This window comes from Aspergillus homomorphus, assembly GCF_003184865.1.
Source record: "Aspergillus homomorphus CBS 101889 unplaced genomic scaffold BO97scaffold_30, whole genome shotgun sequence".
Taxonomy (NCBI): Eukaryota; Fungi; Ascomycota; class Eurotiomycetes; order Eurotiales; family Aspergillaceae; genus Aspergillus; species Aspergillus homomorphus.
Window position 1 is genome coordinate 324,696 of NW_020291916.1, and position 27,125 is coordinate 351,820.

Here is a 27,125-nt window from a genome sequence, read left to right on the forward strand (position 1 = left end):
GCATGTTTGGCGTATTTGCACCAGGGGTAGCAGCCACACCGCCCTGTGGCTCAGCCGCGCCCACAGAAACGCGGAAGGCCACCTGGAGATTGTTGGCTGGCGGCCGGGCGGGAAGGAGGAGAAGCTAGTTTACTGCTGCAATGCTGGCTGAGTGTTCACTTGTTACCTCGACTTACGGCTGCTTCCAGTCCTCCTCCTCCACCATCTGCATCTCTGCCCTTGCAATTGTCCCTGTTGCTCCGCGACTTCTCCCCGGGACGGGCACCATTTGCTAATTACCTTCTTTTATACTCCTCTTCTCTTGTCGTCTCTTTCCTTTTTGGAAGGATAATGAGGGCGCCTTAAGTGCTTAATCCACCGCCTGCACAACGTCCGAACCGTCATACTGAAACCCGCCCTTATTCAAAGCCACCGTAGATCGATCCATCCTCCCAACCCCACCACCACCGTCACCGTCACCTGCCACGGGGCGACCCCCTTTGTTTATATCGAGAACTACTAGATTAACTCATTGCTGCTGCGGCAATCCCTGCAGCCCGTCACCATGAGTTACATTAAGAAAGATGAGGACGCCGACCAGACCATGATGAAGTTGGACCGGACCTCCGTATTTCAAGATGGTGAGCCTCTTCTGCCTTCGTTGGGTTACACACTCCTTCGAGAGTCGCATCCAAGCTTAGTTGTGATTACTGACGACTGTCTCGCACGACTCGCGTTGGTTTAGCCCGATTGTTCAATTCCTCCCCGATATCTCCTCGGACATGCCGCACTCTCCTGACCAAGATCGCGGTCCTCCTGTTCACTGGGGAGCAGTTCCCCACGAACGAGGCCACCACCCTGTTCTTCGGTATCTCGAAATTGTTCCAGAATAAGGATCCCTCCCTCCGCCAGATGGTCTACCTGATCCTGAAGGAATTGGCAAACACCGCCGAGGATGTGATTATGTCAACCAGTATCATTATGAAGGACACTGCTGTCGGCAGTGATGTCCTTTACCGGGCCAACGCCATCCGCGCCTTGTGCCGCATCATCGATGTAAGCGCAAGCTTTACGCCTTGAAATCAAAGAAGGAAGTAGCTGACAACCGATGTTCTTTCAAAAAAGGCTACTACTGTGCAGGGTATTGAGCGATTAATCAAGACTGCTATTGTTGACAAGACCCCTTCGGTTTCCTCCGCAGCCCTGGTTTCGTCTTATCACCTTCTCCCTATCGCGCGTGATGTCGTCCGCAGATGGCAGAGTGAAACTCAGGAGGCCGCATCTGGCGGTAAGCAGTCGACCGGTTTCCTTGGATTCGGCGGCAGTTCCCAGTCCCACGCCATTTCGCAGTCGAACTTCATGACCCAGTACCATGCGATTGGTCTTCTGTACCAGATGCGCTCTCACGACCGGATGGCGCTCGTCAAGATGGTACAGCAGTATGGTGCGGCGGGAGTGGTGAAGAGCCCGGCTGCGCTTGTTTTGCTGGTGCGGTTGGCGGCTAAGTTGGCGGAGGAGGACCCTGGCTTGCGGAAACCGATGATGCAGATGCTTGATGGCTGGCTCCGACACAAGCACGAGATGGTCAACTTCGAAGCGGCCAAGGCCATTTGCGATATGCGTGATGTTTCCGACGCGGAAGCCTCCCAGGCCGTCCACGTCCTGCAACTCTTCCTCTCCTCGCCCCGCGCGATCACCAAGTTTGCGGCCATCCGTATCCTCCACAACTTCGCGTCCTTCAAGCCCCATGTGGTCAACGTCTGCAACCCCGATATTGAGTCGCTGATCTCGAACTCTAATCGCTCTATTGCTACCTTCGCCATTACCACTCTCCTGAAGACGGGCAACGAGGCTAGCGTCGACCGTCTCATGAAGCAAATCTCCGGTTTCATGGCTGATATCACCGATGAGTTCAAGATCACGATCGTCGAGGCTATCCGCACTCTCTGCCTAAAGTTCCCCAGCAAGCAGGCTGGTATGCTCTCTTTCCTGAGCGGTATCTTGAGAGATGAGGGTGGCTATGAATTCAAGCGCAGTGTTGTTGAGAGCATGTTTGATCTCATCAAATTCGTTCCTGAGAGTAAGGAGGATGGTAAGTTCTATCGATTGGATAGCTATTGTGGCTCAGGCTAATTATTATACTAGCTCTTGCGCACCTGTGTGAATTCATCGAGGACTGCGAGTTCACCAAGCTGTCTGTCAGAATTCTTCACCTGCTTGGTGTGGAAGGCCCTAAGACGTCACACCCCACTAAGTACATCCGTTATATCTACAACCGCGTTGTTTTGGAGAATGCCATCGTCCGGGCTGCCGCCGTGACCGCCCTGGCCAAGTTCGGCGTTGGACAGAAGGATCCTGAAGTCAAGTCGAGCGTTTCCGTTCTTCTTACTCGCTGTCTAGACGATGTCGATGATGAAGTGCGTGATCGTGCTGCTCTCAACTTGCGTCTGATGAGCGAAGAGGATGAGAAGGCTTCTCAATTCATTAGCAATGGTAAGTCTCGTGTTGTGCCTCGGCCCGGGTTTGACATGTACACTGACGGATACAGAATCGATGTACTCCCTGTCGACATTTGAGCATCAACTCGTGATGTACGTGACATCGACGGACAAACAGACCTTTGCTGCGGCCTTTGACGTCTCTACGATCCCGGTTGTCACACAAGAGCAGGCATTGGCCGAGGAGCGGACGAAGAAGCTTACCAGCGCAACCCCTACGCTCAAGGCGCCGACCACTGGGCCTCCGAAGAGCAAAGCCAACGGAGTGGCCGAGGCTGCTACCGTGGCTGTCACCCAAAAATATGCCGAGCAGCTCATGCAAATCCCCGAACTCAAGGAGTACGGCACCTTGCTCAAGTCCTCTGCTCCTGTTGAACTCACAGAAAGCGAGACTGAGTATGTCGTTACTGCCGTTAAGCACGTTTTCAAGGAGCACATTGTCCTGCAGTACGATATCAAGAACACCCTTCCCGACACCGTGCTGGAGGATGTGACCGTGGTTACAGTTCCGGAGGAGGAAGACATCTTGGAGGAGGAGTTCATCGTCCCTGCTCCCAAGCTGGCTACCAACGAGCCTGGTATTATCTATGTCACATTCAAGAAGCTTGCTGGCGAGCACAGCGTTCCGGTCACTTCGTTCACCAACACACTCAAGTTCACCAGCAAAGAGATCGATCCCACTACTGGCGAGCCGGAGGACTCTGGATACGACGACGAATACCAGGTTGAGGACTTGGGTCTTACGGGTAGCGACTATGTCATTCCTACTTTCGCGGGCAGCTTCGACCACGTATGGGAGCAAACGGGTGCCAACGGGGAGGAGGCTAGCGAGACTCTTCAGCTCAGCAACGTGAAGGGCATTGCAGGTAAGGAACCGTCAATCCGACAGCCAAATGAGATTTGGGGAGACTAATCACATCACAGATGCCACGGAACAACTCATCTCAACACTCTCGTTGCAGCCTCTGGAGGGCACCGATGTAGCCCTCAGCAACAGCACGCATACCCTGAAACTGTTCGGCAAGACCGTGACCGGAGGCCGGGTGGCCGCACTGATCAAGATGGCTTTCTCCAGCAAGACTGGAGTGACCACCAAGATCACCGTTCGGGCGGAGGAAGAGGGCGTCGCGCCCGCTGTGATTGCGTCCGTTACTTAAATGCCTTGTGACCGATTGTGTAAATCTTCTTCTTTTTCTTTTTTTCTGTAATGGAGGCATGTTATTGAAAAGGCGCGCGCATTCAATTGGCGACGAGTCCTCTGCATTATGAGATCTGAGTCTTTTTTTTATCTTCTGTTGTGATTTCGACACCCTTCCTCTTTTATATTCACCACCATTCATCTTCTTTTTGTCTTCTGTCTTCGTCTTCTATAATCCTGGTGTCGAGTTTAGATGCGATGATCTTTGTTCGTGTAGTAGCCGTTCCCGAACTCGTTAGTCTAGTTCCGGGATAACTAACCAACTACCCCTTCTCTTGATCACCAATCCATTTACCTTTTTCTTTTCTTATCATCTTCTATCATGAGGCAGACAGGACATTTCGAGATATGCGGTCTCGCGTCCATATCCCGCTAATAGCCACGTAGGCTGAGAGCGATTTCTTTCGCTAGGCCACGGGGTATCGATTGATGAAATCCGAGCACAATTAGCCCCGAAATAGTTTCGGAGTGTTAGCTGGTGATTATACACCAAGTAAAAGCGCGATGTGGGTGTCACTCCGGAGTACGGACAAGAACTTTTCAAAAAAAGAAAAAGTAGATTGATCATCCATTCTGGGGATAGACAGTCTGTAGCTAGCGTATAACTTATGAATACATGAATGGCTGTACTATGTATCTTTGAAAGTGAAGTTGTGTGTTGTTTTGGACAAGAAGGACACAGAAGTGGGAAAGGTGTTAAGGAGGATATATGAGGAAGAAGGGTTGGGAGGAGGAAAGGTCGGTAGGGTAGGTGCATTTTATGGTCCGGCATTTATGCAGTATATATTTTTCTTCCAGGGGTGTGTATTTGGAGTCTTGAGTTAAACGTGGGTTGTAGTAGGAGGGAATGGGTGTCGGTTGTACTGTAGTGGAGGTAGTGTAATATGTAGTGCGGATTGTATGGGTGTTGGGTTCTTTTCATGAGTGTGTGGGTTTGTAGTGTGAGGTGTGAGATGTAAGGTTTCGGGGGGGGGGGGGGGAAGGGTTCGTCAATGTCGTCTGCAAATCGATGTCGTGGAGTAGATTTATATGTAGTAGACGCCAATATCGTCGTCCACGTCGTCGTCGTCGTCATCATCGTCGTTGTCGACACCTTCGCCGGTATCCTCGTCAACAGATGTAGGCGGAGACGGAATCCCCCCTGCATCAACATGACCATTCACCCTCGGCTGCTGCTGCTGTTTCTTCTTGGAGAACCGGCTCCGCAGCATCGCGTCGATCTCCTCCACTTCCCCGCCCTTCAGCTCCCACGCATCCGAAATGCCTATGGACCGCACATTCGCGAGCCCGTTCTGCAGCGCGTGCACGAGCGTCGGCGGTGTGAAGTACATTAGACTCGCGGCGGTGTCTGAGCATGGCTGGTCGAGCTCCAGCGTGCGGAGGGCGAGGGGCTGGCGGAGGAGCTGCATGCGCTCATCCAGGTTCTCGAAGAAGGTGAAGTCGACGGTGTCGCCGGGGACGCTGAGGTAGTCGAGATCCGGCATGGTAAGGGGGAGACGATTCACAAATGTGAGGGAGAGTTTGTTCGACGGGTCAATTTTGAGGCGTTTGAGGGTTGTGGGGAGGGAGGGGTCGGTGAGGAGCACGGTGGTTAGCGGGGATGAGTCGAGGTCTTTGCAGTTTTTGAGGATGAGGCTCGTTAGGTTCGGTGGCCAGGTGAAGTGTGGGGTCAGCGAAGGGTTGTTGGTGAAGTCGCCGGTTATCTGGAGGTTTTGGAGGCGAGGGGGCCAGGGGATTGTCGAGGGGGATGGAGCTGTAGATCCGGGGGCAGGAGGGGTGAGGTTGTGGGTTCGGGGGAGGCGGAGGGTGGTAAGCTTGCTGAGCTTGCTGAGAGAACGCTTGAATTCGAGGAAGGGAAATGGTTCGCCCACGAGGAAGAGGTCGAGGCTTTGGAGTTGTGTGCATTTGGACAGGGCCGGGAGGCTATTGATTCTGTTTTGTTTCAAAGAGATCTCGCGGGTTAGTTTATAGGATGCGGATGAGTAGTATAGAGGGTTGATTTAGGACAATTCACGTACGCGAATGAGACACGTGGGGCAGAAAAGACAACCAGGCTTTCCTTGACTTTCCCCAGTAGTCTGGCTGTCAGGCTAGGCGAGCTGTGATGCACGAGACCACTCAGATCCAGTCGGCGCACAAATGACCCAAGCCTCAGCTTGTTTCTGCGCGCAACATTAAGCGGAGGGCTGATGGTGGCTGCGAACTGACTGAACGAGGAACCGAAGCGCAGGATGGGTCTTTCGTAGAGATAGGGAATGGCAGCAGAGTACCATTGCCGCGACACAAGGCAGCACGCATATAACGTTGCTTGTCGGCGAGCTGGTTTATCGGAGTTGTCGGAGACATAGGACATAATCTGCACGACGATCTCCGTGGGGAGATAAATCTCATTGGACGTGGAGGCAGTCATGATGGGCGATAAACGGTCTTTCCATAGTAAGCTCTGTATAGACTCTCTAGAAATGAAAGAGAGATGCGGAACTGGATGTTTGTTTATCTCTTGAGGTAGTGCTGGTGATGGAGGAGGAAATGCGGCTGCGGATGCGGAGGACAGAAATTTGATGATATCATCTAAGCCCGAGAGCGATAAGGAGCGATTCTCCCGCATCTCCTCCGCCTCCGCTCTCCGCCTTGTTCTTAACAACAACAACAACAACAATTGAGCGGTTATTTGTTCTTTTGCTTTCCTTTTCTCTCCTCGTGCATGAATTAAGCATTATATATAATCATTGCTCGAACGTTTCATCATGCAATCATCCTCCCTCAGGCGGTCCCTTGCGCTGCTCCAGCGTGCTTCGGTTCGGTCATGTATCACCGCGGGCTCCGGACGTCGGGCTATCCAGACAGTCAGCTCCCAAGCGAACATCCCCGATTTTGCCTTCGCATTCGAGTAAGTCAGAGACAATTGAAGGGCATGAGTCGATCTAATTCAATACTAGTATTGATGGAGTCCTCCTACGATCTTCCAAGCCTATCCCCGGAGCCGCTGAGTCATTAGCCTTGTTGAAGGAGCAGAACATCCCTTTCCTCCTCCTAACCAACGGCGGCGGAAAGCATGAGACAGAGCGAGTGGCCGAGATTAGCGAGAAACTCAACGTTCCGTTGGATGCAGAATTGATCGTCCAGAGTCATTCGCCCTTCGCGGAGCTGGTGCACGGTACGGAGGGCCCTGGCCCCCTGGAGAACAAGTGCGTCATGGTGGTTGGAGGAGAGGGCGATCGTTGTCGCCAGGTGGCACACCAGTATGGATTCAAGAACGTGGTGACTCCTGGTGACATTTATGCGGCAAACCCATCCATCTGGCCGTTTAGGTCATTCAAGGACTATTATGAGAAGATAGCGAAACCATTGCCAAACCCGAAAGACCCCAGTGACCCTTCGAGAGGGCTGAAGATCGATGCAATTTTCGTATTCAATGACCCGCGGGACTGGGCATTGGACGCTCAAATCATCACCGATGTCTTGCTCTCCTCTCAGGGTGTCATTGGAACGCTTTCCGACAAGAACGGTCGCACTGACCTCCCGAACCGGGGCTTCCTGCAGGACGGTCAGCCTCATCTTTACTTCTCGAACCCTGACCTCTGGTGGGCTGCGAGTTACCATCTGCCTCGTCTCGGCCAAGGCGGGTTCCGCGAGGCGCTGGAAGGCATCTGGGCTGCAGTGACCGGAGGTCCTAGCAAGGGCGTGGAGCTTAAGAAGACTATCATTGGCAAACCATACCAAGGAACATACGAATTTGCAGAACGCCAACTGTTGCGCAACCGCGAGAGGATGTTTGGCGCCAATGTCCAGCCACCCTTGAGAAATGTCTACATGATCGGTGACAACCCGGAGTCGGACATTGCTGGTGCCAATAACTACCGCAGTGGGCACGGTAGCAAGTGGCACTCTATACTCGTGAGAACTGGTGTCTACAGTGGTGGTGAGCCGACATGGACGCCTAAGACCATTGTCGACAACGTTCACAAGGCGGTTGAGTGGGGAATCAAGACCTCTCAGTGGCGAGCTTGAATGGTTAGTTGAATGGCTCTAGGCTTCTAGTTGATTATATTTAGCGAACTGCATACATCATATATCTATAGACGACTATACAATACACTATCTCCTTCGATCATCGTTGCATGTATTAGACGTGTAGCGACCTTGCTCAAAGCGAGTCTATTGACCACAATACCCTAATACAAGAAGTGATGATATTGAGATGAGCAAAAATAGCATTGGCATGATTCGCACGCCGATTTCAGTAATACCTGATTCACCAAGTAGTTACAGATCGAGAAGAAGTGACAATTATGCAATGCAGATTGCATAAATGCTGAGTGTCCACCTAAATGTTCAGGCCGCAACATCAGGTGATCGCCCCTCCTAGGGCTTAGGGCAGCGGGGACAGTTGGGCGGGGTGAGTCAAAAGAGAAAGTTGGAGCTCTACTCTTATCTGCTTCTATCGCTTTGCACCTCTTTTCTCCTCATTCCACCCTCATCGCGCCCACACCGTGACCATGGCCGACTCTGAATTGCCCACCCGCCCCAAGCCCGAGGAGACTCCCGCCGCCGCGGACGCCCCCGCGGAGGGTGCGGAGCCCACCAAGAGCGCCAGCAAGAGCGCCGCAAAGAAGGCCGCAAAGGAGAAGGCGAAGGCCGAGAAGGCCGCCGCGCGCGCTGCCCAGGAGAAGGCCCAGGCTGCCGCCGCCGAAGCCAACGACACCGCCAAGGGCCTGTACGGCAAGCTCCCCGAGTCTGAAGACGTCCTCCCCGCCACGCGATTGGCCGAGGTTACCGACGAGCACTACGAGAAGGAGATCACGGTGGTTGCCCGTGTGGATAATGCCCGCGTGCAGAGCGCCAAGCTGGCCTTCCTGATGCTGAGACAGCAGGGTCAGAAGCTGCAGGCCGTCATCGCGGCTGCCGAGCCCATCTCGAGACAGATGATCAAGTTCACCGGCGGCCTCAACGTCAACTCCATCGTCCAGGTGACCGGTATCGTCAAGAAACCCGCCGTCCCCATCTCCTCCGCTACCCTGAGCAACCACGAGGTGCACATCCGCAAGGTCTACGTCATCTCCGAGGCCGCCCAGATGCTTCCCATGCAGGTCAAGGATGCCGAGAGACCGCCCCCGGAGACGACGGAGGAGGGACCCCAGGTCGATGCGGACGGCGCCCCCATCGTTACGCTCAAGACTCGCCTTGACAACCGTGTTCTCGATCTTCAGACCGAAACCAGCCAGGCCATCACCTGGATCTCTAGCGGCGTGGCCCAATTGTTCACCGAGTACATGATCAAGAGCGGTTCGCGGTGGATTTTCACCCCCAAGTTGGTGGGTGCTGCTACTGAGGGTGGTAGCAACGTCTTCGAGGTCAAGTACTTCAAGAGAAACGCATACCTTGCTCAGAGCCCTCAATTGTACAAGCAAATGTGTATCGCCGGTGATATGGAGAGCGTCTTCGAGGTCGCTCCCGTTTTCCGTGCCGAAGACAGCAACACTCACAGACACTTGACCGAGGTAAGTGTTTCCCTTGCTCTCATAGGCGACTTCGGCTAATTGTGTTTAGTTCACCGGTCTCGATTTCGAGAAGACCTTCCGTGGTCATTACCACGAGGTCTTGGAATTCGCTGAGAACCTCCTTGTCTTCATTCTTACCGAGATCAAGGAGCGCTACAAGGACCAGATCGCCGTCATCCAGAAGTCTTACCCCAAGGCGGGTGACTTCAAGCTGCCCAAGGATGGCAAGGCCCTTCGTCTCAACTACATGGACGGTGTTGCTCTTTTGAAGGAGGCTGGTGTCGACGTTTCCGAGCAGGAACGCTTTGAGAACGACTTCACCACGGCGATGGAAAAGCAGCTGGGCCAGATCATCCGTGAGAAGTACGACACCGACTTCTATGTGTTGGACAAGTTCCCCATGGCTGTGCGTCCCTTCTACACCAAGGCCTGCCCGCAGGACCCCCGTTTCTCTAACTCGTACGACTTCTTCATGCGTGGTGAGGAGATCATGTCTGGTGCTCAGCGTATCCACGACATTAAGGAGCTGGAGGAGTCGATGGTTGCCAAGGGTCTTGACCCCAAGTCGGAGGGCTTCGAGGACTACCTCGCTGCTTTCCGCCAGGGATGTCCTCCCCACGCCGGTGGCGGTCTGGGTCTGAACCGTATTGTCATGTTCTTCCTGGGCCTGCCTAACGTCCGGTTGACTTCGTTGTTCCCTCGTGACCCCCAGCGTCTGCGCCCTTAAGCGGGGAGTTGAGGGGTTGGCATTAGATCGAGATAAAATCCGGATAAACAATATAATGGAGTGATGAGACTATTCAATGAATCTCTAACATTATTGTAGCATCAGTGAAAGAATACAGGAGGTGGGAAGAACTGTGATTGTCTTGTATTGTCTTTCGTTTATCGGAGCCGAGGAAAATCTCCGGGTGGCCCGAGCTCCTTCTCCAGCTCCGGCGGAATCTTTATCGTCCACCTGAGCGTCAATTCTCCTTCCATCCTAAATCCGCCCTTCAGCAGCCCTGTCCAGCATGCCTGATAAGCGCAAACCGTCTATCTCAGCATCGGGCGCCTCGCCCAATGCGAAACGGTCTCGTGGATCGCACGCTGCCGAGGAAGACGAGGAGGGAGCGCCGCAGGCGGTGACGCCGTACGAGCGCCCTCGTCACCATCCCGTGTTCGGACAGAAGAGCGCCATTCCAGGACTCGACATCGCAGGCGACGACGAGTTATTCTATGGGCCGGCGGAAGATGGATTGGAATATCTGCGGATGGTCCGGTATGTTGGCTCCTCTTTCGCTTGATATAGCTGGCCGGAAGCCTTCTGACTGACACGTCATCTTTAGATCCGAAGCCAACTCCCTGCCGCTCCTCTTAGTTGCGCCACCAGTCGCAACCTCCAATGCGGTGGCGACCAAAAATACTAACCCCGGCGATGACACGGCCAAATCAGCAGAATCATCACATACTCAATCTGCCACCAGTGACGCTGCCGCCGCGGAAACATCTACAAACACGACAACGAATGCCACAACTACTACTCCCCTTCGGCCTTTCCCCCTCGAAGGAATTTACCGAGACGGTGTCTACTTCGCCACCGCCAGCAACAAGAACAACAACAACTCCTCCACCCTCTCCGTCACGCCATCCCAACCCTCAGACCCGGAGGTCCTACCCGCCCAATCAACATACTACACCCTCCTCCATCACCGCTTCCTCCTCCTTCGCTCCATTCTTAAATGCACGCCCCCTTCGGACGCCATCGCCGCCCTGGGCGACGACCACCCGATTACCCTCCCGCTCCAATCATGGTATGCGCGCCGCGTGTGGCGCCGGCTGCTGTTGGAGGTGGACCCACTGACGGTGCAGCTGGCGTGCATGGAAATGGATTGCGTGCTGGGCGTGCTGGGGATCCTGGGGCGGGTGTTGTCGGAGAACGTGCGTAGTGGGGATGAGGCGAGGGTCAGGCGCATCGCGGCGTGGGCTTGGGGGTTGCTGGGGCGGTGTCGGGAAGTTGGACAATTGGGGACGGAGGAGGTTGGAGAGTTACGGGATCTGGGGAAGAGAGCAGTTCGGGTGCTGGGGAAGATAAGGGAAGAGGAAGAAGAAGGGAATAAGGACGATGCAGAGGATGAGGGAGGGGAAAGGGAGGGGGAGGATGGGGACAATGGGATTGAGGTTGATTTGGAGATGCGGGATGCGGATGGGGATGCGGATGCTGGAGCTGAGGCCGATGCGCCGCAAGCTGAAGCTGATGAGCTGGAAGCTGCCAAGGCACGGTTACAGGCGAAGATTGACGGTGGAGATGGAGCCGCTGATGAGGCACAGAATGAACATACGGATGAGCAGACTGGTGGTGCTTCGGAGGTGACGCTGCAGATTCGCGCAATGCTGGATATGATTATCACGATTGTTGGGGAGTACTACGGCCAGCTCGACCTCTTGAAAGCACGTGAGGTCTGGAGGGAAGTGACGAAGTGATGGTGGTCTAAGTTGATGTCTGTAAGAGATACCCTGTGCAGTGTTTACTCTGAGATATGTCTATGAGCCGAAAGCAATATATAATAAGCCTTGTGGAGCAGCCTAGAACCGCAGGCCACTAACTAATCATGGATCTGCAAACACAACCAAACAGTCCTCCTGACCGCTCATTGCCGGCGGCAGAATCGGACGAGTATCGTCATCGTTTCATCCCACCGCTTCCTTCTTATCTTCAACACACTTACTCCCTCCAACCTAGAATGAACTATGCCTTCATCTCCCTAATCAATTTCCCAAGCAACTGATTACATACATACACAAAGCCCAGCATGGCCCCCACCGTCGAAATAGCGATCCCAACAACGAGCATCTCCACCACGTCCCCGCCCTTCACCATCTACAACATCACCCTCCGCCTCCCTCTCCGCTCCTTCACCATCTCCAAACGTTACTCCGACTTCACGACCTTCCACACGACGCTCCTCAACCAAACCAACGCCGCGCCCCCGGCCCCTTTACCCCCAAAATCCTGGCTCTCCTCCACCGTCAAGAACGCCACCCTCCGCGAAACCCGCCGCCAAGCCCTGGAAACCTACCTCCGCGCGATCAACGAAGCCGACGACCCACGATGGCGCAACTCGCCCGCTTGGCGCGCATTCCTGAACCTCCCCAGCCTCGGCCCTAACTCCACGACTGCGACCTCCAACAACACCACGACCGCGCGACTCCACGCCGCCATCACCGAACCCGGCAGCATTACCACCACCAGCGTCAATGGAGAAACCACGACGACGACCATCACGGACCCAACCCTGTGGCTCGACTGCTTCCGCGACATGAAAGGCCACCTACACGATGCCCGGCTGCATCTCACCAGACGGGACCAGGAGACGGCGCCGCAGCGCCAGCACGAGAGCTCAGCGCGGGCGAAGAGCAGCCTCGTGCGCGCCGGGTCGTTGATCGGGGCGTTGGAAGCCGGGCTGAAGAACTTCTCCTCGGCTACTCCTAACTCTGGCTCTATCACCAGCGAAATGCCCCGGCTAGGCGACGGCGAGATTCGTCGGCGGCGGGACCTGCTCATCAACGCGCGGAAGGAGAAGGACGGGCTCGAGGATCTGCTGAATGCCATGGCCGCTAAGAGCCGCATCGATAGCGCCGTCGCGTCCATTCAGGATAAGGAGGCGTTGATGAATGTGGCCTCCGCTAATGCCAAGGGGAAAAGTAAGGCGGGCGGACGGTCGTCCGGCAGGGTGTTGGGCCGTGAGACGGAACGCACCCGCGAGCTGGATAATACCGGCGTGTTGCAGTTGCAGAAGCAGATGATGCAGGATCAGGATGTCGCTGTTGAGGACCTGATGCGTATCGTTCATCGACAGAAGGAGCTCGGGGTCGCGATTAATAATGAGTTGGTCGTGCAGAATGAGTTGCTGAAGTTGACGGATGAGGATGCTACGCGGTATGTTTCCTTTTTCCTCTCTCCCCTTCCGGGAGTTTTCTGGTTTGCTTTGTGTTGGTTGGTAGGGTTTGGCTGACTTGACGGTTTTTAGGTTGGGTGATAAGATTGATATTGGGAAGAAGAGAATCGGGCGGATCTCTTGATTGTGGGCTCGTTTATATATTGTGATATGGTGGGATGGGCTGGGAGAATTCGGACCTTGCAATTGACCTTTTGTTAGAGCCCTTGGCTTTTTTGATGCACGCATATGGATGGTTTTCTCACGTCAGTTTAGCGGATTTGTTCTGTTATCTTCATTGTCGCCTACTGCATAATTCACCTCTAAGTGCTGAGCGAGCTTACGGTTATATGAAACGGTTCATTAATCTTATTGCTCTCATCCTGGTTTGGCTACCTACTTGGCAGACATGAACGCCTTGGCCTCCTCCTCCGTTACGTCGGATTGATCCGACTGCTGTTGGTCGATCAGGCCTAACTTACTCCTCCGGATCAGCCACCACAGCTCACGCCGGTCCCCACCAAGCTGCTCATTAAGGATCTTGTCCTTGAGCTGCCTCAGGAAGTCGTTGTACAGCGCCGGCTCTTCGTAGGATATCAGCTCATCGCGCATCGTGCCGAGACCCTCCTTGACTCGGTCGTAGTTTGCGTCGCCGAGACTATGCCGGATCTGATCTTCGATGATAGCACTCATCTGCTTCACTACCTCCGTGATGGTCTCGATGTTCTCAGCTTGTGCAAGGGTCTGCTTGAACTCCGGGATGGCATTGTTGGGCGAGATCTTCGTGCGCTTTTCTTGGTGAAGCAGCGCGTCCACGTCGAGACCCGATAGTGGCTTCTCTGTCTCGCGGGTGCGCTTGCGGCCCTTGGCTTTGGGCGGTACTTCGTAGTTGTGAGCGTGGTCGAACATGTCGTAGTGGAATGAGTGTGACATACCTTTCTTGACGCCGGAGATCGCGATGAGTTTCTCCAGCTGCTTTTGGGACTTCTCTACCAGGTCTTGTGGAGGGTTGGAGAATTTGGTCAGGGTTTCTGAAGGCGGAGGGATGGGCTTGTCGGAATGGATGGCTCGGAAACGTATCGCTGAGTCCGTGCGGTGCAGGACCGGGGAGAAGGAATCCTCAATCGGAAGTGTGTCGACGGGGTCTCTGCCGGGGTTTCAGCGACGAAGCACAATGTCATAGGGCTGCTCGGTCTTACCCGTTCTCGTCGGTGTCGGTAAGCTCCATGCTCAGCACATACTTCTCCATTGCATCCATAAGATCCTCGCTGGGAAGGTTCCGGTGCTGCGTTACCACTTTGCCGGACACGGTAAGGACCTTATCGAGAGGGGGAAACCGATACGTCCGGACGTCTTCGGCGAATGGCAACTGGGCTTCGAGCAGACATTCGTAGTCGGGCTCGATGGACGGTGCGAGAAGGACCACGATTGGTGGCTTGTTCTCCTTGACTACCAGGCGAGCCACGGCATAGCATTCCAGCTCGAAAAGTGCATGAATGAATGAAGACAGCGCCAGCGCGGCTTTATCATTGGCACGCTGCGCGATGATAATGTTGGTGGTCGACATGTGCATGTAGCGTTCATACTAGAAAGCCTGTCAGCCCTGTCAGGAGCGCATGCTCAGCATCGGACGTACGCGATCGCTCTGGATGAAACCTAGAAGCTCCAGAGCTGCATAGGTCTCGAGTATTGTGATGTTTTCGTCAGTTTCACTGATATGCACTGCCGTCCGCCCGTACTCATATCCCTTAGCAAGGTCACCAAGTTCCACGTCCCTCTTCCCACCCGGAGCTTCCTCGTCAGTGACCTGGTAAGCTCTCAAGTTTCGAACATTCGTCAGAGAACTCCCGTCAGTTGGCTGAGTTCCCTGGGTGCCAGCCATGGTTGCAGAAGACTCGGGTTGCTCCTGTGAAGCTGCAAGGTCTGAGCGTAGAACGAATTGACTTGCAGATGGAGGTTTTGCGGCGTGTGTGCGGAAATATCGTTCCACAGGGATACGGACCGCCGTATCATATTCTTCTGGATTTCCGAGTTGCAGAAAGCCCTTGAACGTTGCTGTTACTCTGACGTTCTTGATTCGAGGGATCTGCAACTCTGCCACGGCCTGCTCAAGAGTCCCGTAGGCTCCGTCGCAGTCTTCGACAAGGCTCCGCAGAATAACTTCGTTTTCAGCCTGCATCCATCGTTAGATAGATCGTAAATAACGTTCTAGAGCCTCTTGATTACCTTTCGGGGGTCCTTATCCTCTTCTTTAACCCCATACTCCGGATCATCGAAGTCAGGTCCACTAAGCCAGGTTAGCCAGCCATGCTGAAACTTTCAACTACTCGCCACAAACATAATGGTAAGTTCGATGTTGTCCTCCTTGATCTTTTTGGTAATCTCACTGAGACTGTCCGTATTCAGCGGTCCCTTGCCATTGGTGACTAGGACGATTCTGCGCTTATACTTGAGTTTCTTGCAGTGTGTAATGATCATCTGAATCGCAAGCACGATGGCAGAGATAGCTAGACCCGTTAGCAAGGAATTGATGAAGCATGTAAATAAAGCTAGGGATGTGTGGGAGCTAGTACCATCGCCCTTGTTGGTATTACTAGGTTGTATTGTCTCACTCAAGGCTCGAATATCAGGCATAAGAAACCTGTAATTTATCAGTATTGGACAATCATGATACTTTAATCGCACCAGCATCACTCACTGCTTTATCTCCGATAGTACGGAGATATGCGCGAAATCGGCGTCATCCTCCAACTCATTCGAGGTGTCTGTTTCATTATCAGTCTTGCACCGGCATGGTCATCGCCTCGGGAGCCTCACCGTCGGTCCTGAGTCCGATCACACCTACTCCAGCTGTTTTACGTCCAGTTGCCACCTGCAAATTATCATGAGCATAAATCAGACGGGTCGGGGATCATAGTACATACCGTTCCGGTGATGCGATCCCAGACATACTGCATAGCCCATTCGAGGTCCGTCACCGACCGGTCATGGTAGCGCTGCCCCATTGACCTCCCCAGGTCCACAATGTAAACTGTCGCCTCTTTGTCCGCCATATTTGTGGCGAGGAGTACATGCCTTGACTGGCGAGTGACAGGAAGGCTTTATGTCTTTGAGAGGGAGGCAGGCAGACAAGGCGACATGAGGAATAGGCAGACGCGTGATATTTCCCGATTGGGATAGAAGCGGAACGCGAAAGCACATGACATCATGGCCGAGATGGTGCGTGCCATTATCAGTCGCCGTGCGTGCTTTTAGCTTCTACCCTGAAGCGCTGGTGGAGAAAAGAGGCGTGTATGCAGCTAGGGTTGTGTGGCAATTGGCTATAATCTCCCCGCCTTATAGCGTCACGCAATGTGTATCCCTCAACCCTTTCAGTTGAAGCAAGCTGCTACTTTCACAACTCAATAGCCGTCCTTCACAACCGAAATCATATTCCTCGGAAACCAACAAGATGGCTGATCCTCGCCCATACCACATTCTCAGGTTCGTGATCTAGCAAGCATCAAAATGCTTATCCGGCTCATCCGCTAAACATCTACCAGTTATGGAACCCTTTTGGGTGTGCAGATCTACCAGGTGAGCTCGCGATGTCGACTGCAAAATTCTGGCTCTACATGCTGACAGATCCCAAGTCCTTCGTGTCAGGTGTCATCGCCTTCAGAGCGCTGCCTCGCCCGCAGTTCGCGCAGCTCCAGACTGCCACCTTTCCCGTCTACTTCTCTCTCCAGTCCGCACTCCCCGTCGTTGTGGCGTTGACGGCCAGCCGGGCTGGTCATGTCCACGGCGTCTCTGGTCTTCTTGAGCCCGAGAACCGCGGCACTCTGCTGTCCATGGCCACCGTCGCCATCGCCAGTCTGGTCAATTTGACCGTCTTGCGTCCGATGACCGTCAACGTCATGCGGGAGCGGAAGCACCAAGGTAAGTAAGCATTCCATGGTCTCTGCGGAACTTTCCACTGACTCTCGCTGGCAGAAACTCGCGATGGCAAGAAGAGCTATGATCCGGCACCCCATTCCAAGGAGATGGTCGCCTTGAACAAGAAGTTCGGTCGCCTCCACGGCATCTCCAGCTTGGTCAACCTGGTTTGCCTCGGTGCTACGGTCTATTATGGTGCTGTACTCGGAAAGCAGCTGGCATAGATCTGCGGCTCGGCTATCTCCTTCAACTGCTGCGGAAGATTTCGAAAGACTAACAAAGAATGTGGCATCAGATGTTGAAGGCATGCGTTCGATGGTAATCTTCGGCTAACGAGGCAGAATGAACGAGTGTCGTGTATACAGCAATAACAATGGTAGCGTGTCCTCTTCTGCTAGGACCATGAAATCATATTTTCTTTCAATTCATTTTCTGAGGGAGGTTATCGGCTTCAGCTTGTTCAGTTCACTGCCTGGTAGGTCTAGCGGCCATGCACACCTACCAGATTGAAAAGGTCAATGTCAGCAACTTCATTGTTCATAGCTGAAGATATTCATTTCGGTAAAATCTTGAAAAGGTACTCTTCACCAACATAGGGTGTCGCTCGTGACCCACCAGAAATATATAAGCCTGCTGTTTTCTTTCCTTCAGTGCATTTTCTTCTCAACAGCCAACAGCTCCGGAGTGACAGATTTCCTTTCATCAAATTGCTTGACCACGTCATGGACAACGCAAACCCTTGGCCCTTTCGCTGAGAACTTGTGGAAGAACCGTGGCCTTTGGCGGTTCTTCGGGCAGTATACCTCACTGAAAAAACAACGGCCCTGCTGGCCTTGGAGGCGAATGACCTAAGGTCGGTTCTGGGGTCGCGCGACAAAGTGATGATCTTTAATTTTCCTGACCACGTCATGGACAACGCAAGAGCCTCCACCTCTGAACGGTGCCGAAGGCCTTATTGTTCGGACATCCTACACCTACAGGTTCAACGGGGATCGGGTTCTCACAACACAGTGGAAGCCGATCTATACCTGCCGCCACAGTGACCTTGTATCCGTCACGGGCCAATTGGCCACGCAGGATATCACTTGCCGCTTGCGAGGGAAGGACCGCGCTAGGTCTAGTCTCGTCGCAAGTGTCCTCCGCTGTGTTCGCTTAAAAAATGTGAGAGCGAACAGCATCACCCGAAGCCATTCAAGAATAGGGAGACGTTGAGTCTACCGTGGACTGGACCATCACGCGAGGCTCCATGCAAGGTCGATAATACCATCTTCTGGTTTGGGCCAAAGGGGAAAAGAAAGGCGTATTTCGAGCTATCTGGCCACGGGCGTTACCCCGCCTACATTCTCACCTCGATATGTCTGCGCAGTCGCAGCACATTTTGATAGAGGGGTTGAACTGAAGTGTTGTGTGAGCGACCCAAGCATGATCATGCGTCCACCTCAGTCACAGTTCCGCTCATCACTCACCCAGACCTACTGTCCTTCCTTCGCCTCTCCTCTCCTTCATCCATAAACAAGCAGCTCGTTCCTTCCATAACGCAATGATTTGACTCAGGTGATCTGAATCTCACCTCCTCTGAGACGACCCTTTCGTCAGTCATGCCGATGACACTAGCAGACGGCGAGAAATGACCCTCTCTCCTTTGGCGCCTTGAGAATCCGACCCGGACCCTCCCGGAAGTGTGATGGCAGAGGAGGATCCTTCCAACACAGTTGTGCCGATCATGTCCACCTCTCATTGGGGGTATGAGCCCGACAGTGGTGAGCTCTCGTTATGCAACCTTGTCGCTCTGATCCTCTGCGTCTATTCCCAAAAACAGAAGAGGCTCACCGAGAGCTGGCTCATCTCTTTCCATCGTGTGTCGATGCAAACGAGTGACATGTCTCGGTGTCTCATCGCGTTGCTGCTACTACTGTCAACCGACCACTTATCTGGGCGATGGTTCTTGCATAGATTGATTGCTATTGCTGTTCAACATCGCTGTGCTTATGCTCGATTGGGTATTATATATACACACTGAAGTATAAGATCATGATTTCAGCTGATGAAATCTGCTATATTAGTATTATATCAAAAAAACAATAATCTATATATATATAATATACAAAATATCTAAATCAATTAGGGTATCATATTCATACACTCTACACCAATAAATCTATACCAGTTCTAAATCATTTTCCCAAAACACGCCATACTGATCACCGCCTCAATTAGGAAGATACTTGCGAATGGCATCCTTTAGCGCATTGATGCGTCGATTGGTATGCACAAAGTACTCGCGATACATATCCAGGCTCTCCTGCACGACCTCCTGTCGTATGCGTGACCCAGCGCAAATCTCCCGCATTCGAGTTTCCATCTCCTTGCGAAGGAAAGGCTTACTCAGAGACGGGTTATTGGGCATACCGGCGAAGACATTGTCGTAGCCCTCGACCAAGGCGATGCCCAGCTGCGTGGGGATCAACTCCTTGACCGCGCTGCGGCCGCCTCCGCGCGTATTGACGGCGACGTAGTGCCGGTCCTTGATTTTGGCGATGTGCTCCGCCATCGTGGCGTCGGTCCCGATACCGTTGGCGTCCATCAGCGCGATCAACTCGGGTTCGGTGAGGTAGTTCGGGGGTGTGGTCTTGCCGTCGAAGATCTTGGCCTCTGTCGGCTCGAACTGCTCGCTCATCTGGAAGCTCGGCAGCTGCTGGCTGCTTTCCCACTTGTCGTACACGTAGACATCCAGATAGTTGCGTTCGAGGACGAGGAGGCCCTTGGCGTGGAACGTCTCATCGCCGTACTCGATCTCGATCTCGGTGGACTGGCCTTTGGCGTCTTCAGAACAGCAGGCGAGGAAGCGTCGGACCACAAACTCGTACACTTTCTTCTCGTCGGCGCTGAGAGCTGTAGGGGAGACCCAACAGATGGGGTGGATGGGAGGGTGGGCTTGATCGTTGTGGCGGCCGGCTCGGGGGGTTCGGAATCCGCCGTCGAGGAGACTGCGACGTTCAATTAGCCGCGAGCTTATGAAGAAACAGTATATGCATCGGTCTTACCCTCGAGCGTACTGTCCCCAGTTCTGATCCGGTAATTGCTTTTCAACCAATTTCTTCAAGTCAATGGCTTTGTCGAATTGATCCGTTTCGGTACGCGGGTAACTGATAAAACCCTTGGTGTAGAGCGCTTCGGCAACCTGTCAAACGTGAGTAGATGTGTACCGTAACTGCTGGAGAATTCAAGCCTTGGTACCTTCATGATTGTCTGACTATCCATGCGAAGGAACCTACTGCCCATCATCTGCAAATCCACCGTTGTCAACGGCAAGGGCCGCCATTTACTGGTAGGTTTCTGGTTGACTTTCGTGACCCTGGCTTTTTTTGCGAGGAGACACCGCTCAAGCATGACTGTTACGGCGGCTCTGTCGAACAAGTGCACACGCTTCCATAGGAAATTGACTTTGATTCCCTCTCGTAATAACATGACCTTGATGACCCAGAAAGTTTCAGGTTTGAAGTTTTTCACTCGTAGGTATCGATCTACGACAAAACCCAGGGTCGGGAATTGGCAAGATCCTGCACAAGTATTAGGAAGTCCAAGTCTCAGAGATCCAAGGAGAAAACACCATACCATAGCTTACAATGGTATCCTCCAAAGCACTGGATAATGGTTTCAGTTGGAGCGTGAGTAGACGAGTAAATGCAGCACCAATGCGGAGATCAAGCTCTATCCTGGCTGCTACTGCATTTGCTTGAAGATCATCAATTTCTATGAGTGTGCGAGCGGCATTTAAGACGTGTCTAGATGAATCGATCAGTCTTTGCTTGCCAACAATGAAGTGACAACGTACGCTCTCTCGGTATTACTGAACCTAGCCCGCTTGACGAGAATGCGAGCATTCCCTTCCTTGGCCTGCTTTCGTATCTCAGTTCCGATATGTTCACCCTCTCGATCGCAATCAGTCCAAATAAACAAAGCTTTACTTTGTCGTGCTTGCTGCTGGATGTTCCTTGCAATGGCAGTTTTGTCCTGTTCTGCATGGTTAGTGCTTCCACATCCAGAGATAGGGATACATAGGGTGCGTACGGAAGACACTGCCTCGTGAACAGGGGCCTCAAAGAGGGCCCCCGGTGGGCAGGAGAGCCAACTTTTGTACTCTCGCCCGAATTCCAACTCGGTCAGATGGCCGAGGACACTGGTCATAGTGACATGGCAATGGCCCCATGGCGCACCAAAATTGAAATCAAATTGATAGTTTTTCACATATCGATTACCGGTTACATTATTCTACAGACACTTCAGCAATACATTACAATGCCTGTGTGTTTGAAGTCACTTACTGTTTGGAAAGCGCCTCCCGACAAGTGCTGGGCCACGGCTTTGGCGATGGCAGGCTTCTCGGCCACACATAGGATCCGCGACATGACCACAACAAGTCTAGATTAGAGGAACAGGACTAGCAAGTACCCATGATACCGAGGACTCGATGTTTCGCCTCAACTAAAACTCCTCCTGTAAGTAATGAATTTGGTGAGGAATTGTTGTCGTTCGAGTCCCCAACCGGAACGCGCAAAAAGACCGACACGCGAACACCAGAACGAGAAGGGAAGGAAGTTAGGTAGATACCTTGATGCCTCAGGCAGACACAGCCAGGTGACCCAAGCTCCCGGAGATGTCCGAAAACGGCAAGGCGGCAGCCCACTTGACCAGCTCATGATTCTTCCTTCTTCCTTTCTGTTGTGGTTGTTGTGGTTGTTTGTTGTTTTCCCCTCGAAGACCCCGTCGCTGTTCTCTTTTTCTTAAGTCTCTTCGCTCCCCACTCGCATGTGAGAGAGTCTCCCCATCACCCCAGCAGCAATTATAGATTACAACAATCTAAAGATGGCGCTACCGCTCCCTGACGTCAAATCGGCTGTGGACTGTGCATCCTTCGGTCACACTGTCCTACCCTTCTTGTCGCAGCTTACCACGCTTCCCCAGCAGCTGCAGGTCGCTGCGGTGACCAAGGATGCGACCCTCCTGAAGGAAATCTATCTCACCACCAACCCTCTGATCTCGGCTCTTGGCTTGACCTTGGTGCTCTCGGTGCTGTTTCTCATTACATCTGAGATCAACCGCAATTACTCTCAAGTTGATCGCCTCTGGAGTATCCTCCCAGCTGTTTACAATGTGCACTTCGCTATCTGGGCCCACATGACGGGTCTTCAGACCCAAAGTCTGAACACCATCGCACTCTTCACTCTGCTCTGGAGTGTCCGTAGTCCCCCATGCTCTCATCTTAGCGGTTTCGTCGTTCGCTAACATCTCGATCAGGCTCGTCTGACGTTCAACTACTGGCGCCGAGGCGGCTACTCGATCGGCTCGGAGGATTACCGGTGGCAGATTGTGCGCTCCAAGGTCAACAACCGCTTCGTCTTCTTCCTCTTTAACGTCACCTTCATCAGCCTGGTCCAGCCGCTGCTGTTGCTCCTCATCACCACCCCGACCTACAACTTCCTCTGCCTCTCGCAGATCGCAGACCAGCGGTCGTTCGAGCTTCCGGACATAATCTTCTCCCGCGTCGCATTCTTCTTCCTCGTGATCGAGTTCTTCTCCGACCAGCAGCAATGGAACTTCCAGAGCGCCAAGCACGAATACCAGAAGACCGCCCGCATCCCGGAGAAGTACAAGGGTGCCTACACCGAGGAGGACCTGGAGCGCGGCTTCGTGGTCAGCGGACTGTGGTCCCTATCCCGCCACCCCAACTTCCTCGCTGAGCAGGCCATCTGGATCACCCTGTACCTCTGGAACTGCTACCGCACCGAGTCCTACGTGCAGTGGACCGGTCTGGGCGTCGTGGGCTTGCTGCTCATCTTCCAGGGCAGCGTGCGGCTCACTGAGTCCATCAGCGCGGGCAAGTACCCTGAATATCGCGAGTACCAGGCCCGCGTGGGCCGGTTCATCCCTCGTCTGTCCGCGAAGCCCAAGTACAAGGGCAACGGCAAAAAGAAGGCTCGTCGCGAAGCCATTGCGCCGGGGGAGCAGCCCGCTCAAGAGGAGAAGAAGAGCCAGTAGAGGATCTGTGGCAGTCTGACTACTTTCCACATCAGAACAATAGTCTGAAAATTGTTCTATCAGAATTTCTCGAGTATATATCTTGGTGTCACACTTGGGGTAGATATGCGGCTCTTTTTTATTTTTAAATACTCATTTCATTTCCATCTGTTTGACATCTTGCTTGGGGCTTCTCCCTTGTTCTTGGTCTTCTTGTGTTATATCTATTTAAGGGAGCAGCAGGTATATCGGGCATTGGGGGTACGGCGGCGTTGAAAAGTGTATGTATAGGGTTGAATATACACCATATGAGAAAAGGAGAAAACCTTTGGTCTAAACCACAACGAGCTCTGAGTCTAGCTCTTCTCTTCACTGCGTCCATTCAATATTATATCTATATTTTTTTTTCCAGCAGTATGTTCAGCTCCAGAGGAACTGGAACGCTGAAGCTGCTCAAGTGTCCAGGAATGCAGTGCTTTGTTCCCCAGGATCTCTTTTCCATCGCACCCTTCGTCTTATGTATAAGCACGCGGCAACGGGTATCCACAAAAGTAAGGCATATATTCAATTTGACACAATATCTACTCTGTCATCTATACGCACGTCAGGTCTACCCCGGACCTACTCAAACGTACATCCTCAATCCCCAAGAAATTTCTGACCAGAAACCCAACCTTACAGGCCCCGGGCATCCAGCGCAGCACGCAACGTTTTCTGGAAGCCAAAGACGTGGTCAGGGCTCAACATGGTATAATGGGCACCGCCGACATCATGGAAGCGCGGCGGCGAGCGGGTAAAGTCCTCCCACTTGCTCAACTGCTCCTCTCGCCACTGCTTCTTGGACGAGGCGACGACGGCGAGCGGGATACAGTAAAAGACGTCCAAGCCAGCGATATCGCCGGAGGGGTCGTAGTCGATGGCCATGCTCTGCAGCGAGAAGGCCAGACTGACCCACTTGACGAGGGCGGACTCGGACAGCGCGAGCTCGGCCAGGCGGGACTGGTCGGCCTCCTGCATGACACGGGTGAGGGCGTCATCGCGGGACCCTGCCTGGAGCTCCGTGGAGAGCTCGCGCGAGCGGGCCTCCGTGATCAGATCCAGGAAGTAGGACAGATGCAGCAGGCATTCCTTCCAGTCGAGCTGGCGCATGCGGGTCTTGATGTGCGGCGGCAGGTTGAACGAGCCCAGGAAGCGCACCTCGTCGCCGTGGCTCTCGAGCACCTTGCCTACTTCGAAGGCGAGCATGGACCCGTACGAGTACCCTGCCAGTGCGTAGGGCCCCTCGGGCTGCTCGCGCTTGATGGCTGCGTGGTAGGTCGTGACGACCTCCTCGATCGTCTCGAACGGGGCCTCGCCGTCGTTGAAGCCGCGGGCTCGCAGCGCGTACACGGGCCGGTCGATGAGGAATTTGGCTAGGTTGAGGAACACGAGCACCTCGCCTACGCCCGGGTGCACCAGCCACAGCGGGCTCTTGGTGCCCTGGCCTTGGAGCTTGACTACCGGGTTGTATTCGTGCTTCTGCTGGAGGTCGTGCAGGGCGGTGGCCAGGTCGCGTACTGTGCTGTTCGTCATGAGCGTGATCATCGGGAGCTCCTGCATTAGGTCGAGGTGCTCCTCGATGTTCTTCTTGAGCTTGATTAGCTCGATCGACGTGATGCCCATGTCGAAGATGGGGGTCTGCACGTCGAAGTCGCCTGCCGGGAGGCCTAGGGATGTGGTGAAGATGGAGAGGAGCTGCTGCTCCAGCTGGTCCTTCGGGTCCTTGCGGGTGACTCGGCGGTAGAGCTTCACCATCTCCTCGTTGATTTCGAGGTAGGTCTGGTAGTCGCCCTTCTCGTAGGCGGTCTTTATCTTCGCGCGGGACAGCTTGCCGAGGGCGGACTTCTGCAGCAACGATCGGTCGAGGGGAAGAAGCTTGGGGCGACAGCCGGTGGACATCATGACGACCTTGGACATCGCGTCGGTGGTCTGTACCCGGGTAATCATGTCTTCGGGGGCGTAGGTGGGCAGGTAAACGACGATGATCTCTTCGGTATCGCCTCCGGGCGGGAAGGAGGAGAAGCAGCAGTTGAAACTGCGTGTGAGACCGGGGATGTTGGCTTCGTCCAGAGCGCTCTCGATCTCGTGGGGGTAGTAGTTAATGCCGTTGACGATCATGGTCTCCTTGGCTCGGCCGACGAGCGTGAGGTTACCAGCCTCATCGATGACCCCCTTGTCGCCGGTTCGGAACCAGCCATCTGTGGTGAAAGCTTCTACAGTCGCCGTCGGGTTGTTGAAGTATTCTTTAAAGACGACTGGGCCGGACACCTCGAGAGACCCAATCTCGCCTGCCGCCACGGGGTTGTTATCCCCGTCAGATATCCTCATGCTGATACCAGGCATGCAGGAGCCCACGGAGGCGAATTCGGAGGATCTCTGGACATCATACCGGGGAAAATCGGTGTTGAAGATGGCACCGGCACAGGTCTCAGTCATGCCAAATCCAGGAATGATAGCATTAGCAGGCGCACCGTGCTCCTCCAGCAGCTTGGCGACCTCCTCGCAGGTCTTGGTCACGTTGGCTTCCCCGCCAGATGCAATATATCTCAGGCAGCTTAGGTCCCAGTTGCGCTGGACGGATTCTCCCTGGCTCTTGATTGTCACGCGAATCTTGCCGAGGAAGAAGTTGGGGGCAAATGTCCTCGAGACACGGTGCTTGTCGATCAGGTCGATGAAAGCAATGGGATTTGAGAGGACATCGGGAGCTTGGACGTGGATTTGGTCTGTTCGCCTGTATAATGCTTGAAGGTGGATCTCAATCATCGCAGCAACGTGATCGAGACCGATCCAATTCATGAATGAAGTCTTCTCCGGCAGCTCAACAACCCAATACTTGCCCGTGACAGCTGCCAGGATCTGCCCATGGCTCAGACATACGGCTTTTGAATTTCCCGTGCTACCGGATGTGAGCATGAGTACTGCATTGTCACTCGGATCTGAATCTCTACAGATCTCTGAGGACTCTATTGGCGGAGCATTTTCCATGTCTAGCGACTCCACTGCTATGGGGTCGATGGCTTCTTGCCCCCCGAACTCCGGCAAGAGCTCGGCTCGTGTCAGACAAATGGGGTTGTTGAGCATTTTGGACAAGTGTTCGAGATGTGCAGTGCGGTGTGAAGGGTTGTTAGAGAAAGGAATTGACAAGGCAGGAAGACACCCAACAAAAAGTACAGCCCAGAACCATACAATCATATCCCAGTGGGTGTTGAAGTGAAGCAAAACGACACTTCCAGGCCGGAAGTCTTCTCGTGAGCGTAATGCCCAGGAAGCCTTCAAGGCCAGCATGAATAGCTGGCTGTAAGAGAAGACTCTGGGCTCGTTCAGGTTGCCGAGTGGGTATGAAATGACATTGCCGCTGCCTTCTCTAGCAGCGACGGTCTCTAATAGATGTTGAAGATTTCGGAAAGACATTGTGTCTGTCATGAGGATTGTGAAGGGGGAGAATGAGGGTTTGAGGTTGAGGCATAAAGCAAGACGCGAACAGATGGATGGTGCTTCGTCTTTATAATTTCATCCTCCCAGGTCATGGAAGTTTCAACCTGAACACCAGTGAGGAGTATGGCTTGCCTCGCCCAAAGGCTGCCTTGGCTAGCCAGCATCGGACGGAAACTTATGGCAAATGTGCAGCCATACACAAATGAGCTGGCTTTCCTTCCAGCCGTGAAAGTCAAAATACTCTAATTCACGCGAATCATCGTGTCCAGACGTACAGTACCATCTGCTGGACACAGGACCGCTGATTCGATTATCCAGATTCAGGCGCAGTCTGCAGTTTCAGAGAGGGCATGTGCTCCAGGTCTTTCAGACAGTGATTGTCAACAAACTTCAATCAAAAACGCATGGCTGATGCCGGTCCGGATGAGCAACTGAGAATTGGCCCCGTCACTTGCTCCTCGTGAGAGCGGTAGAGACCCTAGATCATGTCGTCGCTGCGAGCTGCCGCGAAGTATCACGGCATCAATTGTATTGAAGTTGTTCGCTTGGCTGGATAGCATTCACTGGACCAAGCTAGTCACCGCTACATTGACTCTACCAGTAAGACTGAATCGCAGAGCTACCC

At 53.5% G+C, this 27,125-nt stretch overlaps 10 protein-coding genes across 10 annotated transcripts; 5 read left to right on the forward strand and 5 right to left on the reverse strand.

The window, feature by feature from the left end:
- The first annotated feature begins 192 nt into the window (after positions 1–192).
- BO97DRAFT_444801 (coatomer subunit gamma) lies at positions 193–3,916 on the forward strand. The gene is made up of 6 exons (XM_025698491.1): positions 193–620; positions 725–1,035; positions 1,105–2,071; positions 2,125–2,472; positions 2,528–3,343; positions 3,402–3,916. Exons 1-6 carry the CDS (start codon positions 545–547, stop codon positions 3,632–3,634), a joined length of 2,751 nt encoding a protein of 916 aa, XP_025549538.1. The 5' UTR covers positions 193–544; the 3' UTR covers positions 3,635–3,916.
- Positions 3,917–4,640: 724 nt separating this feature from the next.
- On the reverse strand, positions 4,641–6,192 carry BO97DRAFT_394571 (F-box domain protein). Its single transcript, XM_025693984.1, has 2 exons — positions 5,694–6,192; positions 4,641–5,607 (listed from the first exon to the last, which is right to left on the reverse strand). The coding sequence occupies exons 1-2, from the start codon at positions 6,083–6,085 to the stop codon at positions 4,701–4,703; spliced, it is 1,299 nt and encodes a 432-aa protein (XP_025549539.1). The 5' UTR covers positions 6,086–6,192; the 3' UTR covers positions 4,641–4,700.
- A 124-nt stretch (positions 6,193–6,316) lies between these two features.
- On the forward strand, positions 6,317–9,978 carry dps1 (putative aspartyl-tRNA synthetase Dps1). Its single transcript, XM_025700077.1, has 5 exons — positions 6,317–6,565; positions 6,615–7,673; positions 7,891–7,918; positions 8,208–9,176; positions 9,226–9,978. Exons 1-5 carry the CDS (start codon positions 6,423–6,425, stop codon positions 9,901–9,903), a joined length of 2,877 nt encoding a protein of 958 aa, XP_025549540.1. The 5' UTR covers positions 6,317–6,422; the 3' UTR covers positions 9,904–9,978.
- Positions 9,979–10,098: 120 nt separating this feature from the next.
- On the forward strand, positions 10,099–13,433 carry BO97DRAFT_479403 (uncharacterized protein). The gene is made up of 4 exons (XM_025700691.1): positions 10,099–10,437; positions 10,505–11,615; positions 11,963–13,095; positions 13,187–13,433. Exons 1-4 carry the CDS (start codon positions 10,190–10,192, stop codon positions 13,236–13,238), a joined length of 2,544 nt encoding a protein of 847 aa, XP_025549541.1. The 5' UTR covers positions 10,099–10,189; the 3' UTR covers positions 13,239–13,433.
- Positions 13,434–13,450: 17 nt separating this feature from the next.
- BO97DRAFT_394586 (ATP-dependent DNA helicase 2 subunit KU80) lies at positions 13,451–16,205 on the reverse strand. The gene is made up of 10 exons (XM_025693985.1): positions 16,018–16,205; positions 15,911–15,965; positions 15,792–15,858; positions 15,667–15,734; positions 15,432–15,600; positions 15,320–15,380; positions 14,730–15,266; positions 14,293–14,678; positions 14,029–14,240; positions 13,451–13,974 (listed from the first exon to the last, which is right to left on the reverse strand). The coding sequence occupies exons 1-10, from the start codon at positions 16,144–16,146 to the stop codon at positions 13,490–13,492; spliced, it is 2,169 nt and encodes a 722-aa protein (XP_025549542.1). The 5' UTR covers positions 16,147–16,205; the 3' UTR covers positions 13,451–13,489.
- A 262-nt stretch (positions 16,206–16,467) lies between these two features.
- BO97DRAFT_444808 (DUF4149 domain-containing protein) lies at positions 16,468–17,640 on the forward strand. Its single transcript, XM_025698492.1, has 4 exons — positions 16,468–16,576; positions 16,636–16,669; positions 16,726–17,011; positions 17,066–17,640. The coding sequence occupies exons 1-4, from the start codon at positions 16,545–16,547 to the stop codon at positions 17,230–17,232; spliced, it is 519 nt and encodes a 172-aa protein (XP_025549543.1). The 5' UTR covers positions 16,468–16,544; the 3' UTR covers positions 17,233–17,640.
- Positions 17,641–19,217: 1,577 nt separating this feature from the next.
- On the reverse strand, positions 19,218–21,546 carry BO97DRAFT_394594 (DNA topoisomerase 3; the record flags this gene model as incomplete). The annotated part of the gene is made up of 7 exons (XM_025693986.1): positions 21,334–21,546; positions 21,080–21,280; positions 20,844–21,022; positions 20,624–20,793; positions 20,246–20,568; positions 20,053–20,189; positions 19,218–19,995 (listed from the first exon to the last, which is right to left on the reverse strand). The coding sequence occupies exons 1-7, from the start codon at positions 21,415–21,417 to the stop codon at positions 19,218–19,220; spliced, it is 1,872 nt and encodes a 623-aa protein (XP_025549544.1). The 5' UTR covers positions 21,418–21,546.
- Positions 21,547–21,874: 328 nt separating this feature from the next.
- On the forward strand, positions 21,875–22,993 carry BO97DRAFT_328908 (DUF1295 domain protein; the record flags this gene model as incomplete). The annotated part of the gene is made up of 2 exons (XM_025691335.1): positions 21,875–22,246; positions 22,307–22,993. Coding segments are annotated over 2 exons (1,059 nt in total), but the record flags the coding sequence as incomplete, so codon positions are not given.
- Positions 22,994–23,086: 93 nt separating this feature from the next.
- Positions 23,087–23,533, reverse strand: BO97DRAFT_142862 (uncharacterized protein). The gene has a single exon (XM_025690112.1). It carries the CDS (start codon positions 23,406–23,408, stop codon positions 23,172–23,174), a length of 237 nt encoding a protein of 78 aa, XP_025549546.1. The 5' UTR covers positions 23,409–23,533; the 3' UTR covers positions 23,087–23,171.
- Positions 23,534–23,583: 50 nt separating this feature from the next.
- Positions 23,584–26,545, reverse strand: BO97DRAFT_456602 (non-ribosomal peptide synthetase). The gene is made up of 2 exons (XM_025699179.1): positions 24,527–26,545; positions 23,584–24,496 (listed from the first exon to the last, which is right to left on the reverse strand). The coding sequence occupies exons 1-2, from the start codon at positions 26,486–26,488 to the stop codon at positions 23,702–23,704; spliced, it is 2,757 nt and encodes a 918-aa protein (XP_025549547.1). The 5' UTR covers positions 26,489–26,545; the 3' UTR covers positions 23,584–23,701.
- Positions 26,546–27,125: the final 580 nt, after the last annotated feature.

Excerpts from the sequence above, each read along its gene's own strand:
- BO97DRAFT_444801 (XM_025698491.1), top strand. The coding sequence starts at position 545 with ATGAGTTACATTAAGAAAGATGAGGACGCCGACCAGACCATGATGAAG. Across the intron at positions 1,036-1,104 it reads CCTTGTGCCGCATCATCGAT|GCTACTACTGTGCAGGGTAT; the intron begins GTAAGCGCAAGC and ends CTTTCAAAAAAG. Across the intron at positions 2,072-2,124 it reads TCCTGAGAGTAAGGAGGATG|CTCTTGCGCACCTGTGTGAA; the intron begins GTAAGTTCTATC and ends TTATTATACTAG.
- BO97DRAFT_394571 (XM_025693984.1), bottom strand. The coding sequence starts at position 6,085 with ATGACTGCCTCCACGTCCAATGAGATTTATCTCCCCACGGAGATCGTC. Across the intron at positions 5,608-5,693 it reads GCCCCACGTGTCTCATTCGC|AATCAATAGCCTCCCGGCCC; the intron begins GTACGTGAATTG and ends GAAACAAAACAG.
- dps1 (XM_025700077.1), top strand. The coding sequence starts at position 6,423 with ATGCAATCATCCTCCCTCAGGCGGTCCCTTGCGCTGCTCCAGCGTGCT. Across the intron at positions 7,919-8,207 it reads TGATTCGCACGCCGATTTCA|CCCGAGGAGACTCCCGCCGC; the intron begins GTAATACCTGAT and ends ACCCGCCCCAAG. Across the intron at positions 9,177-9,225 it reads CTCACAGACACTTGACCGAG|TTCACCGGTCTCGATTTCGA; the intron begins GTAAGTGTTTCC and ends AATTGTGTTTAG.
- BO97DRAFT_479403 (XM_025700691.1), top strand. The coding sequence starts at position 10,190 with ATGCCTGATAAGCGCAAACCGTCTATCTCAGCATCGGGCGCCTCGCCC. Across the intron at positions 10,438-10,504 it reads GAATATCTGCGGATGGTCCG|ATCCGAAGCCAACTCCCTGC; the intron begins GTATGTTGGCTC and ends CGTCATCTTTAG. Across the intron at positions 11,616-11,962 it reads ACCTCTTGAAAGCACGTGAG|CCCAGCATGGCCCCCACCGT; the intron begins GTCTGGAGGGAA and ends ACATACACAAAG.
- BO97DRAFT_394586 (XM_025693985.1), bottom strand. The coding sequence starts at position 16,146 with ATGGCGGACAAAGAGGCGACAGTTTACATTGTGGACCTGGGGAGGTCA. Across the intron at positions 15,735-15,791 it reads GTACTATCGGAGATAAAGCA|GTTTCTTATGCCTGATATTC; the intron begins GTGAGTGATGCT and ends GATAAATTACAG. Across the intron at positions 15,381-15,431 it reads AACATCGAACTTACCATTAT|TGGACCTGACTTCGATGATC; the intron begins GTTTGTGGCGAG and ends AACCTGGCTTAG.
- BO97DRAFT_444808 (XM_025698492.1), top strand. The coding sequence starts at position 16,545 with ATGGCTGATCCTCGCCCATACCACATTCTCAG. Across the intron at positions 16,577-16,635 it reads CGCCCATACCACATTCTCAG|TTATGGAACCCTTTTGGGTG; the intron begins GTTCGTGATCTA and ends AACATCTACCAG. Across the intron at positions 16,670-16,725 it reads TGGGTGTGCAGATCTACCAG|TCCTTCGTGTCAGGTGTCAT; the intron begins GTGAGCTCGCGA and ends ACAGATCCCAAG.
- BO97DRAFT_142862 (XM_025690112.1), bottom strand. The coding sequence starts at position 23,408 with ATGGACGCAGTGAAGAGAAGAGCTAGACTCAGAGCTCGTTGTGGTTTA.
- BO97DRAFT_456602 (XM_025699179.1), bottom strand. The coding sequence starts at position 26,488 with ATGACAGACACAATGTCTTTCCGAAATCTTCAACATCTATTAGAGACC. Across the intron at positions 24,497-24,526 it reads AGAAGCACGAATACAACCCG|AGCCCGCTGTGGCTGGTGCA; the intron begins GTAGTCAAGCTC and ends CAGGGCACCAAG.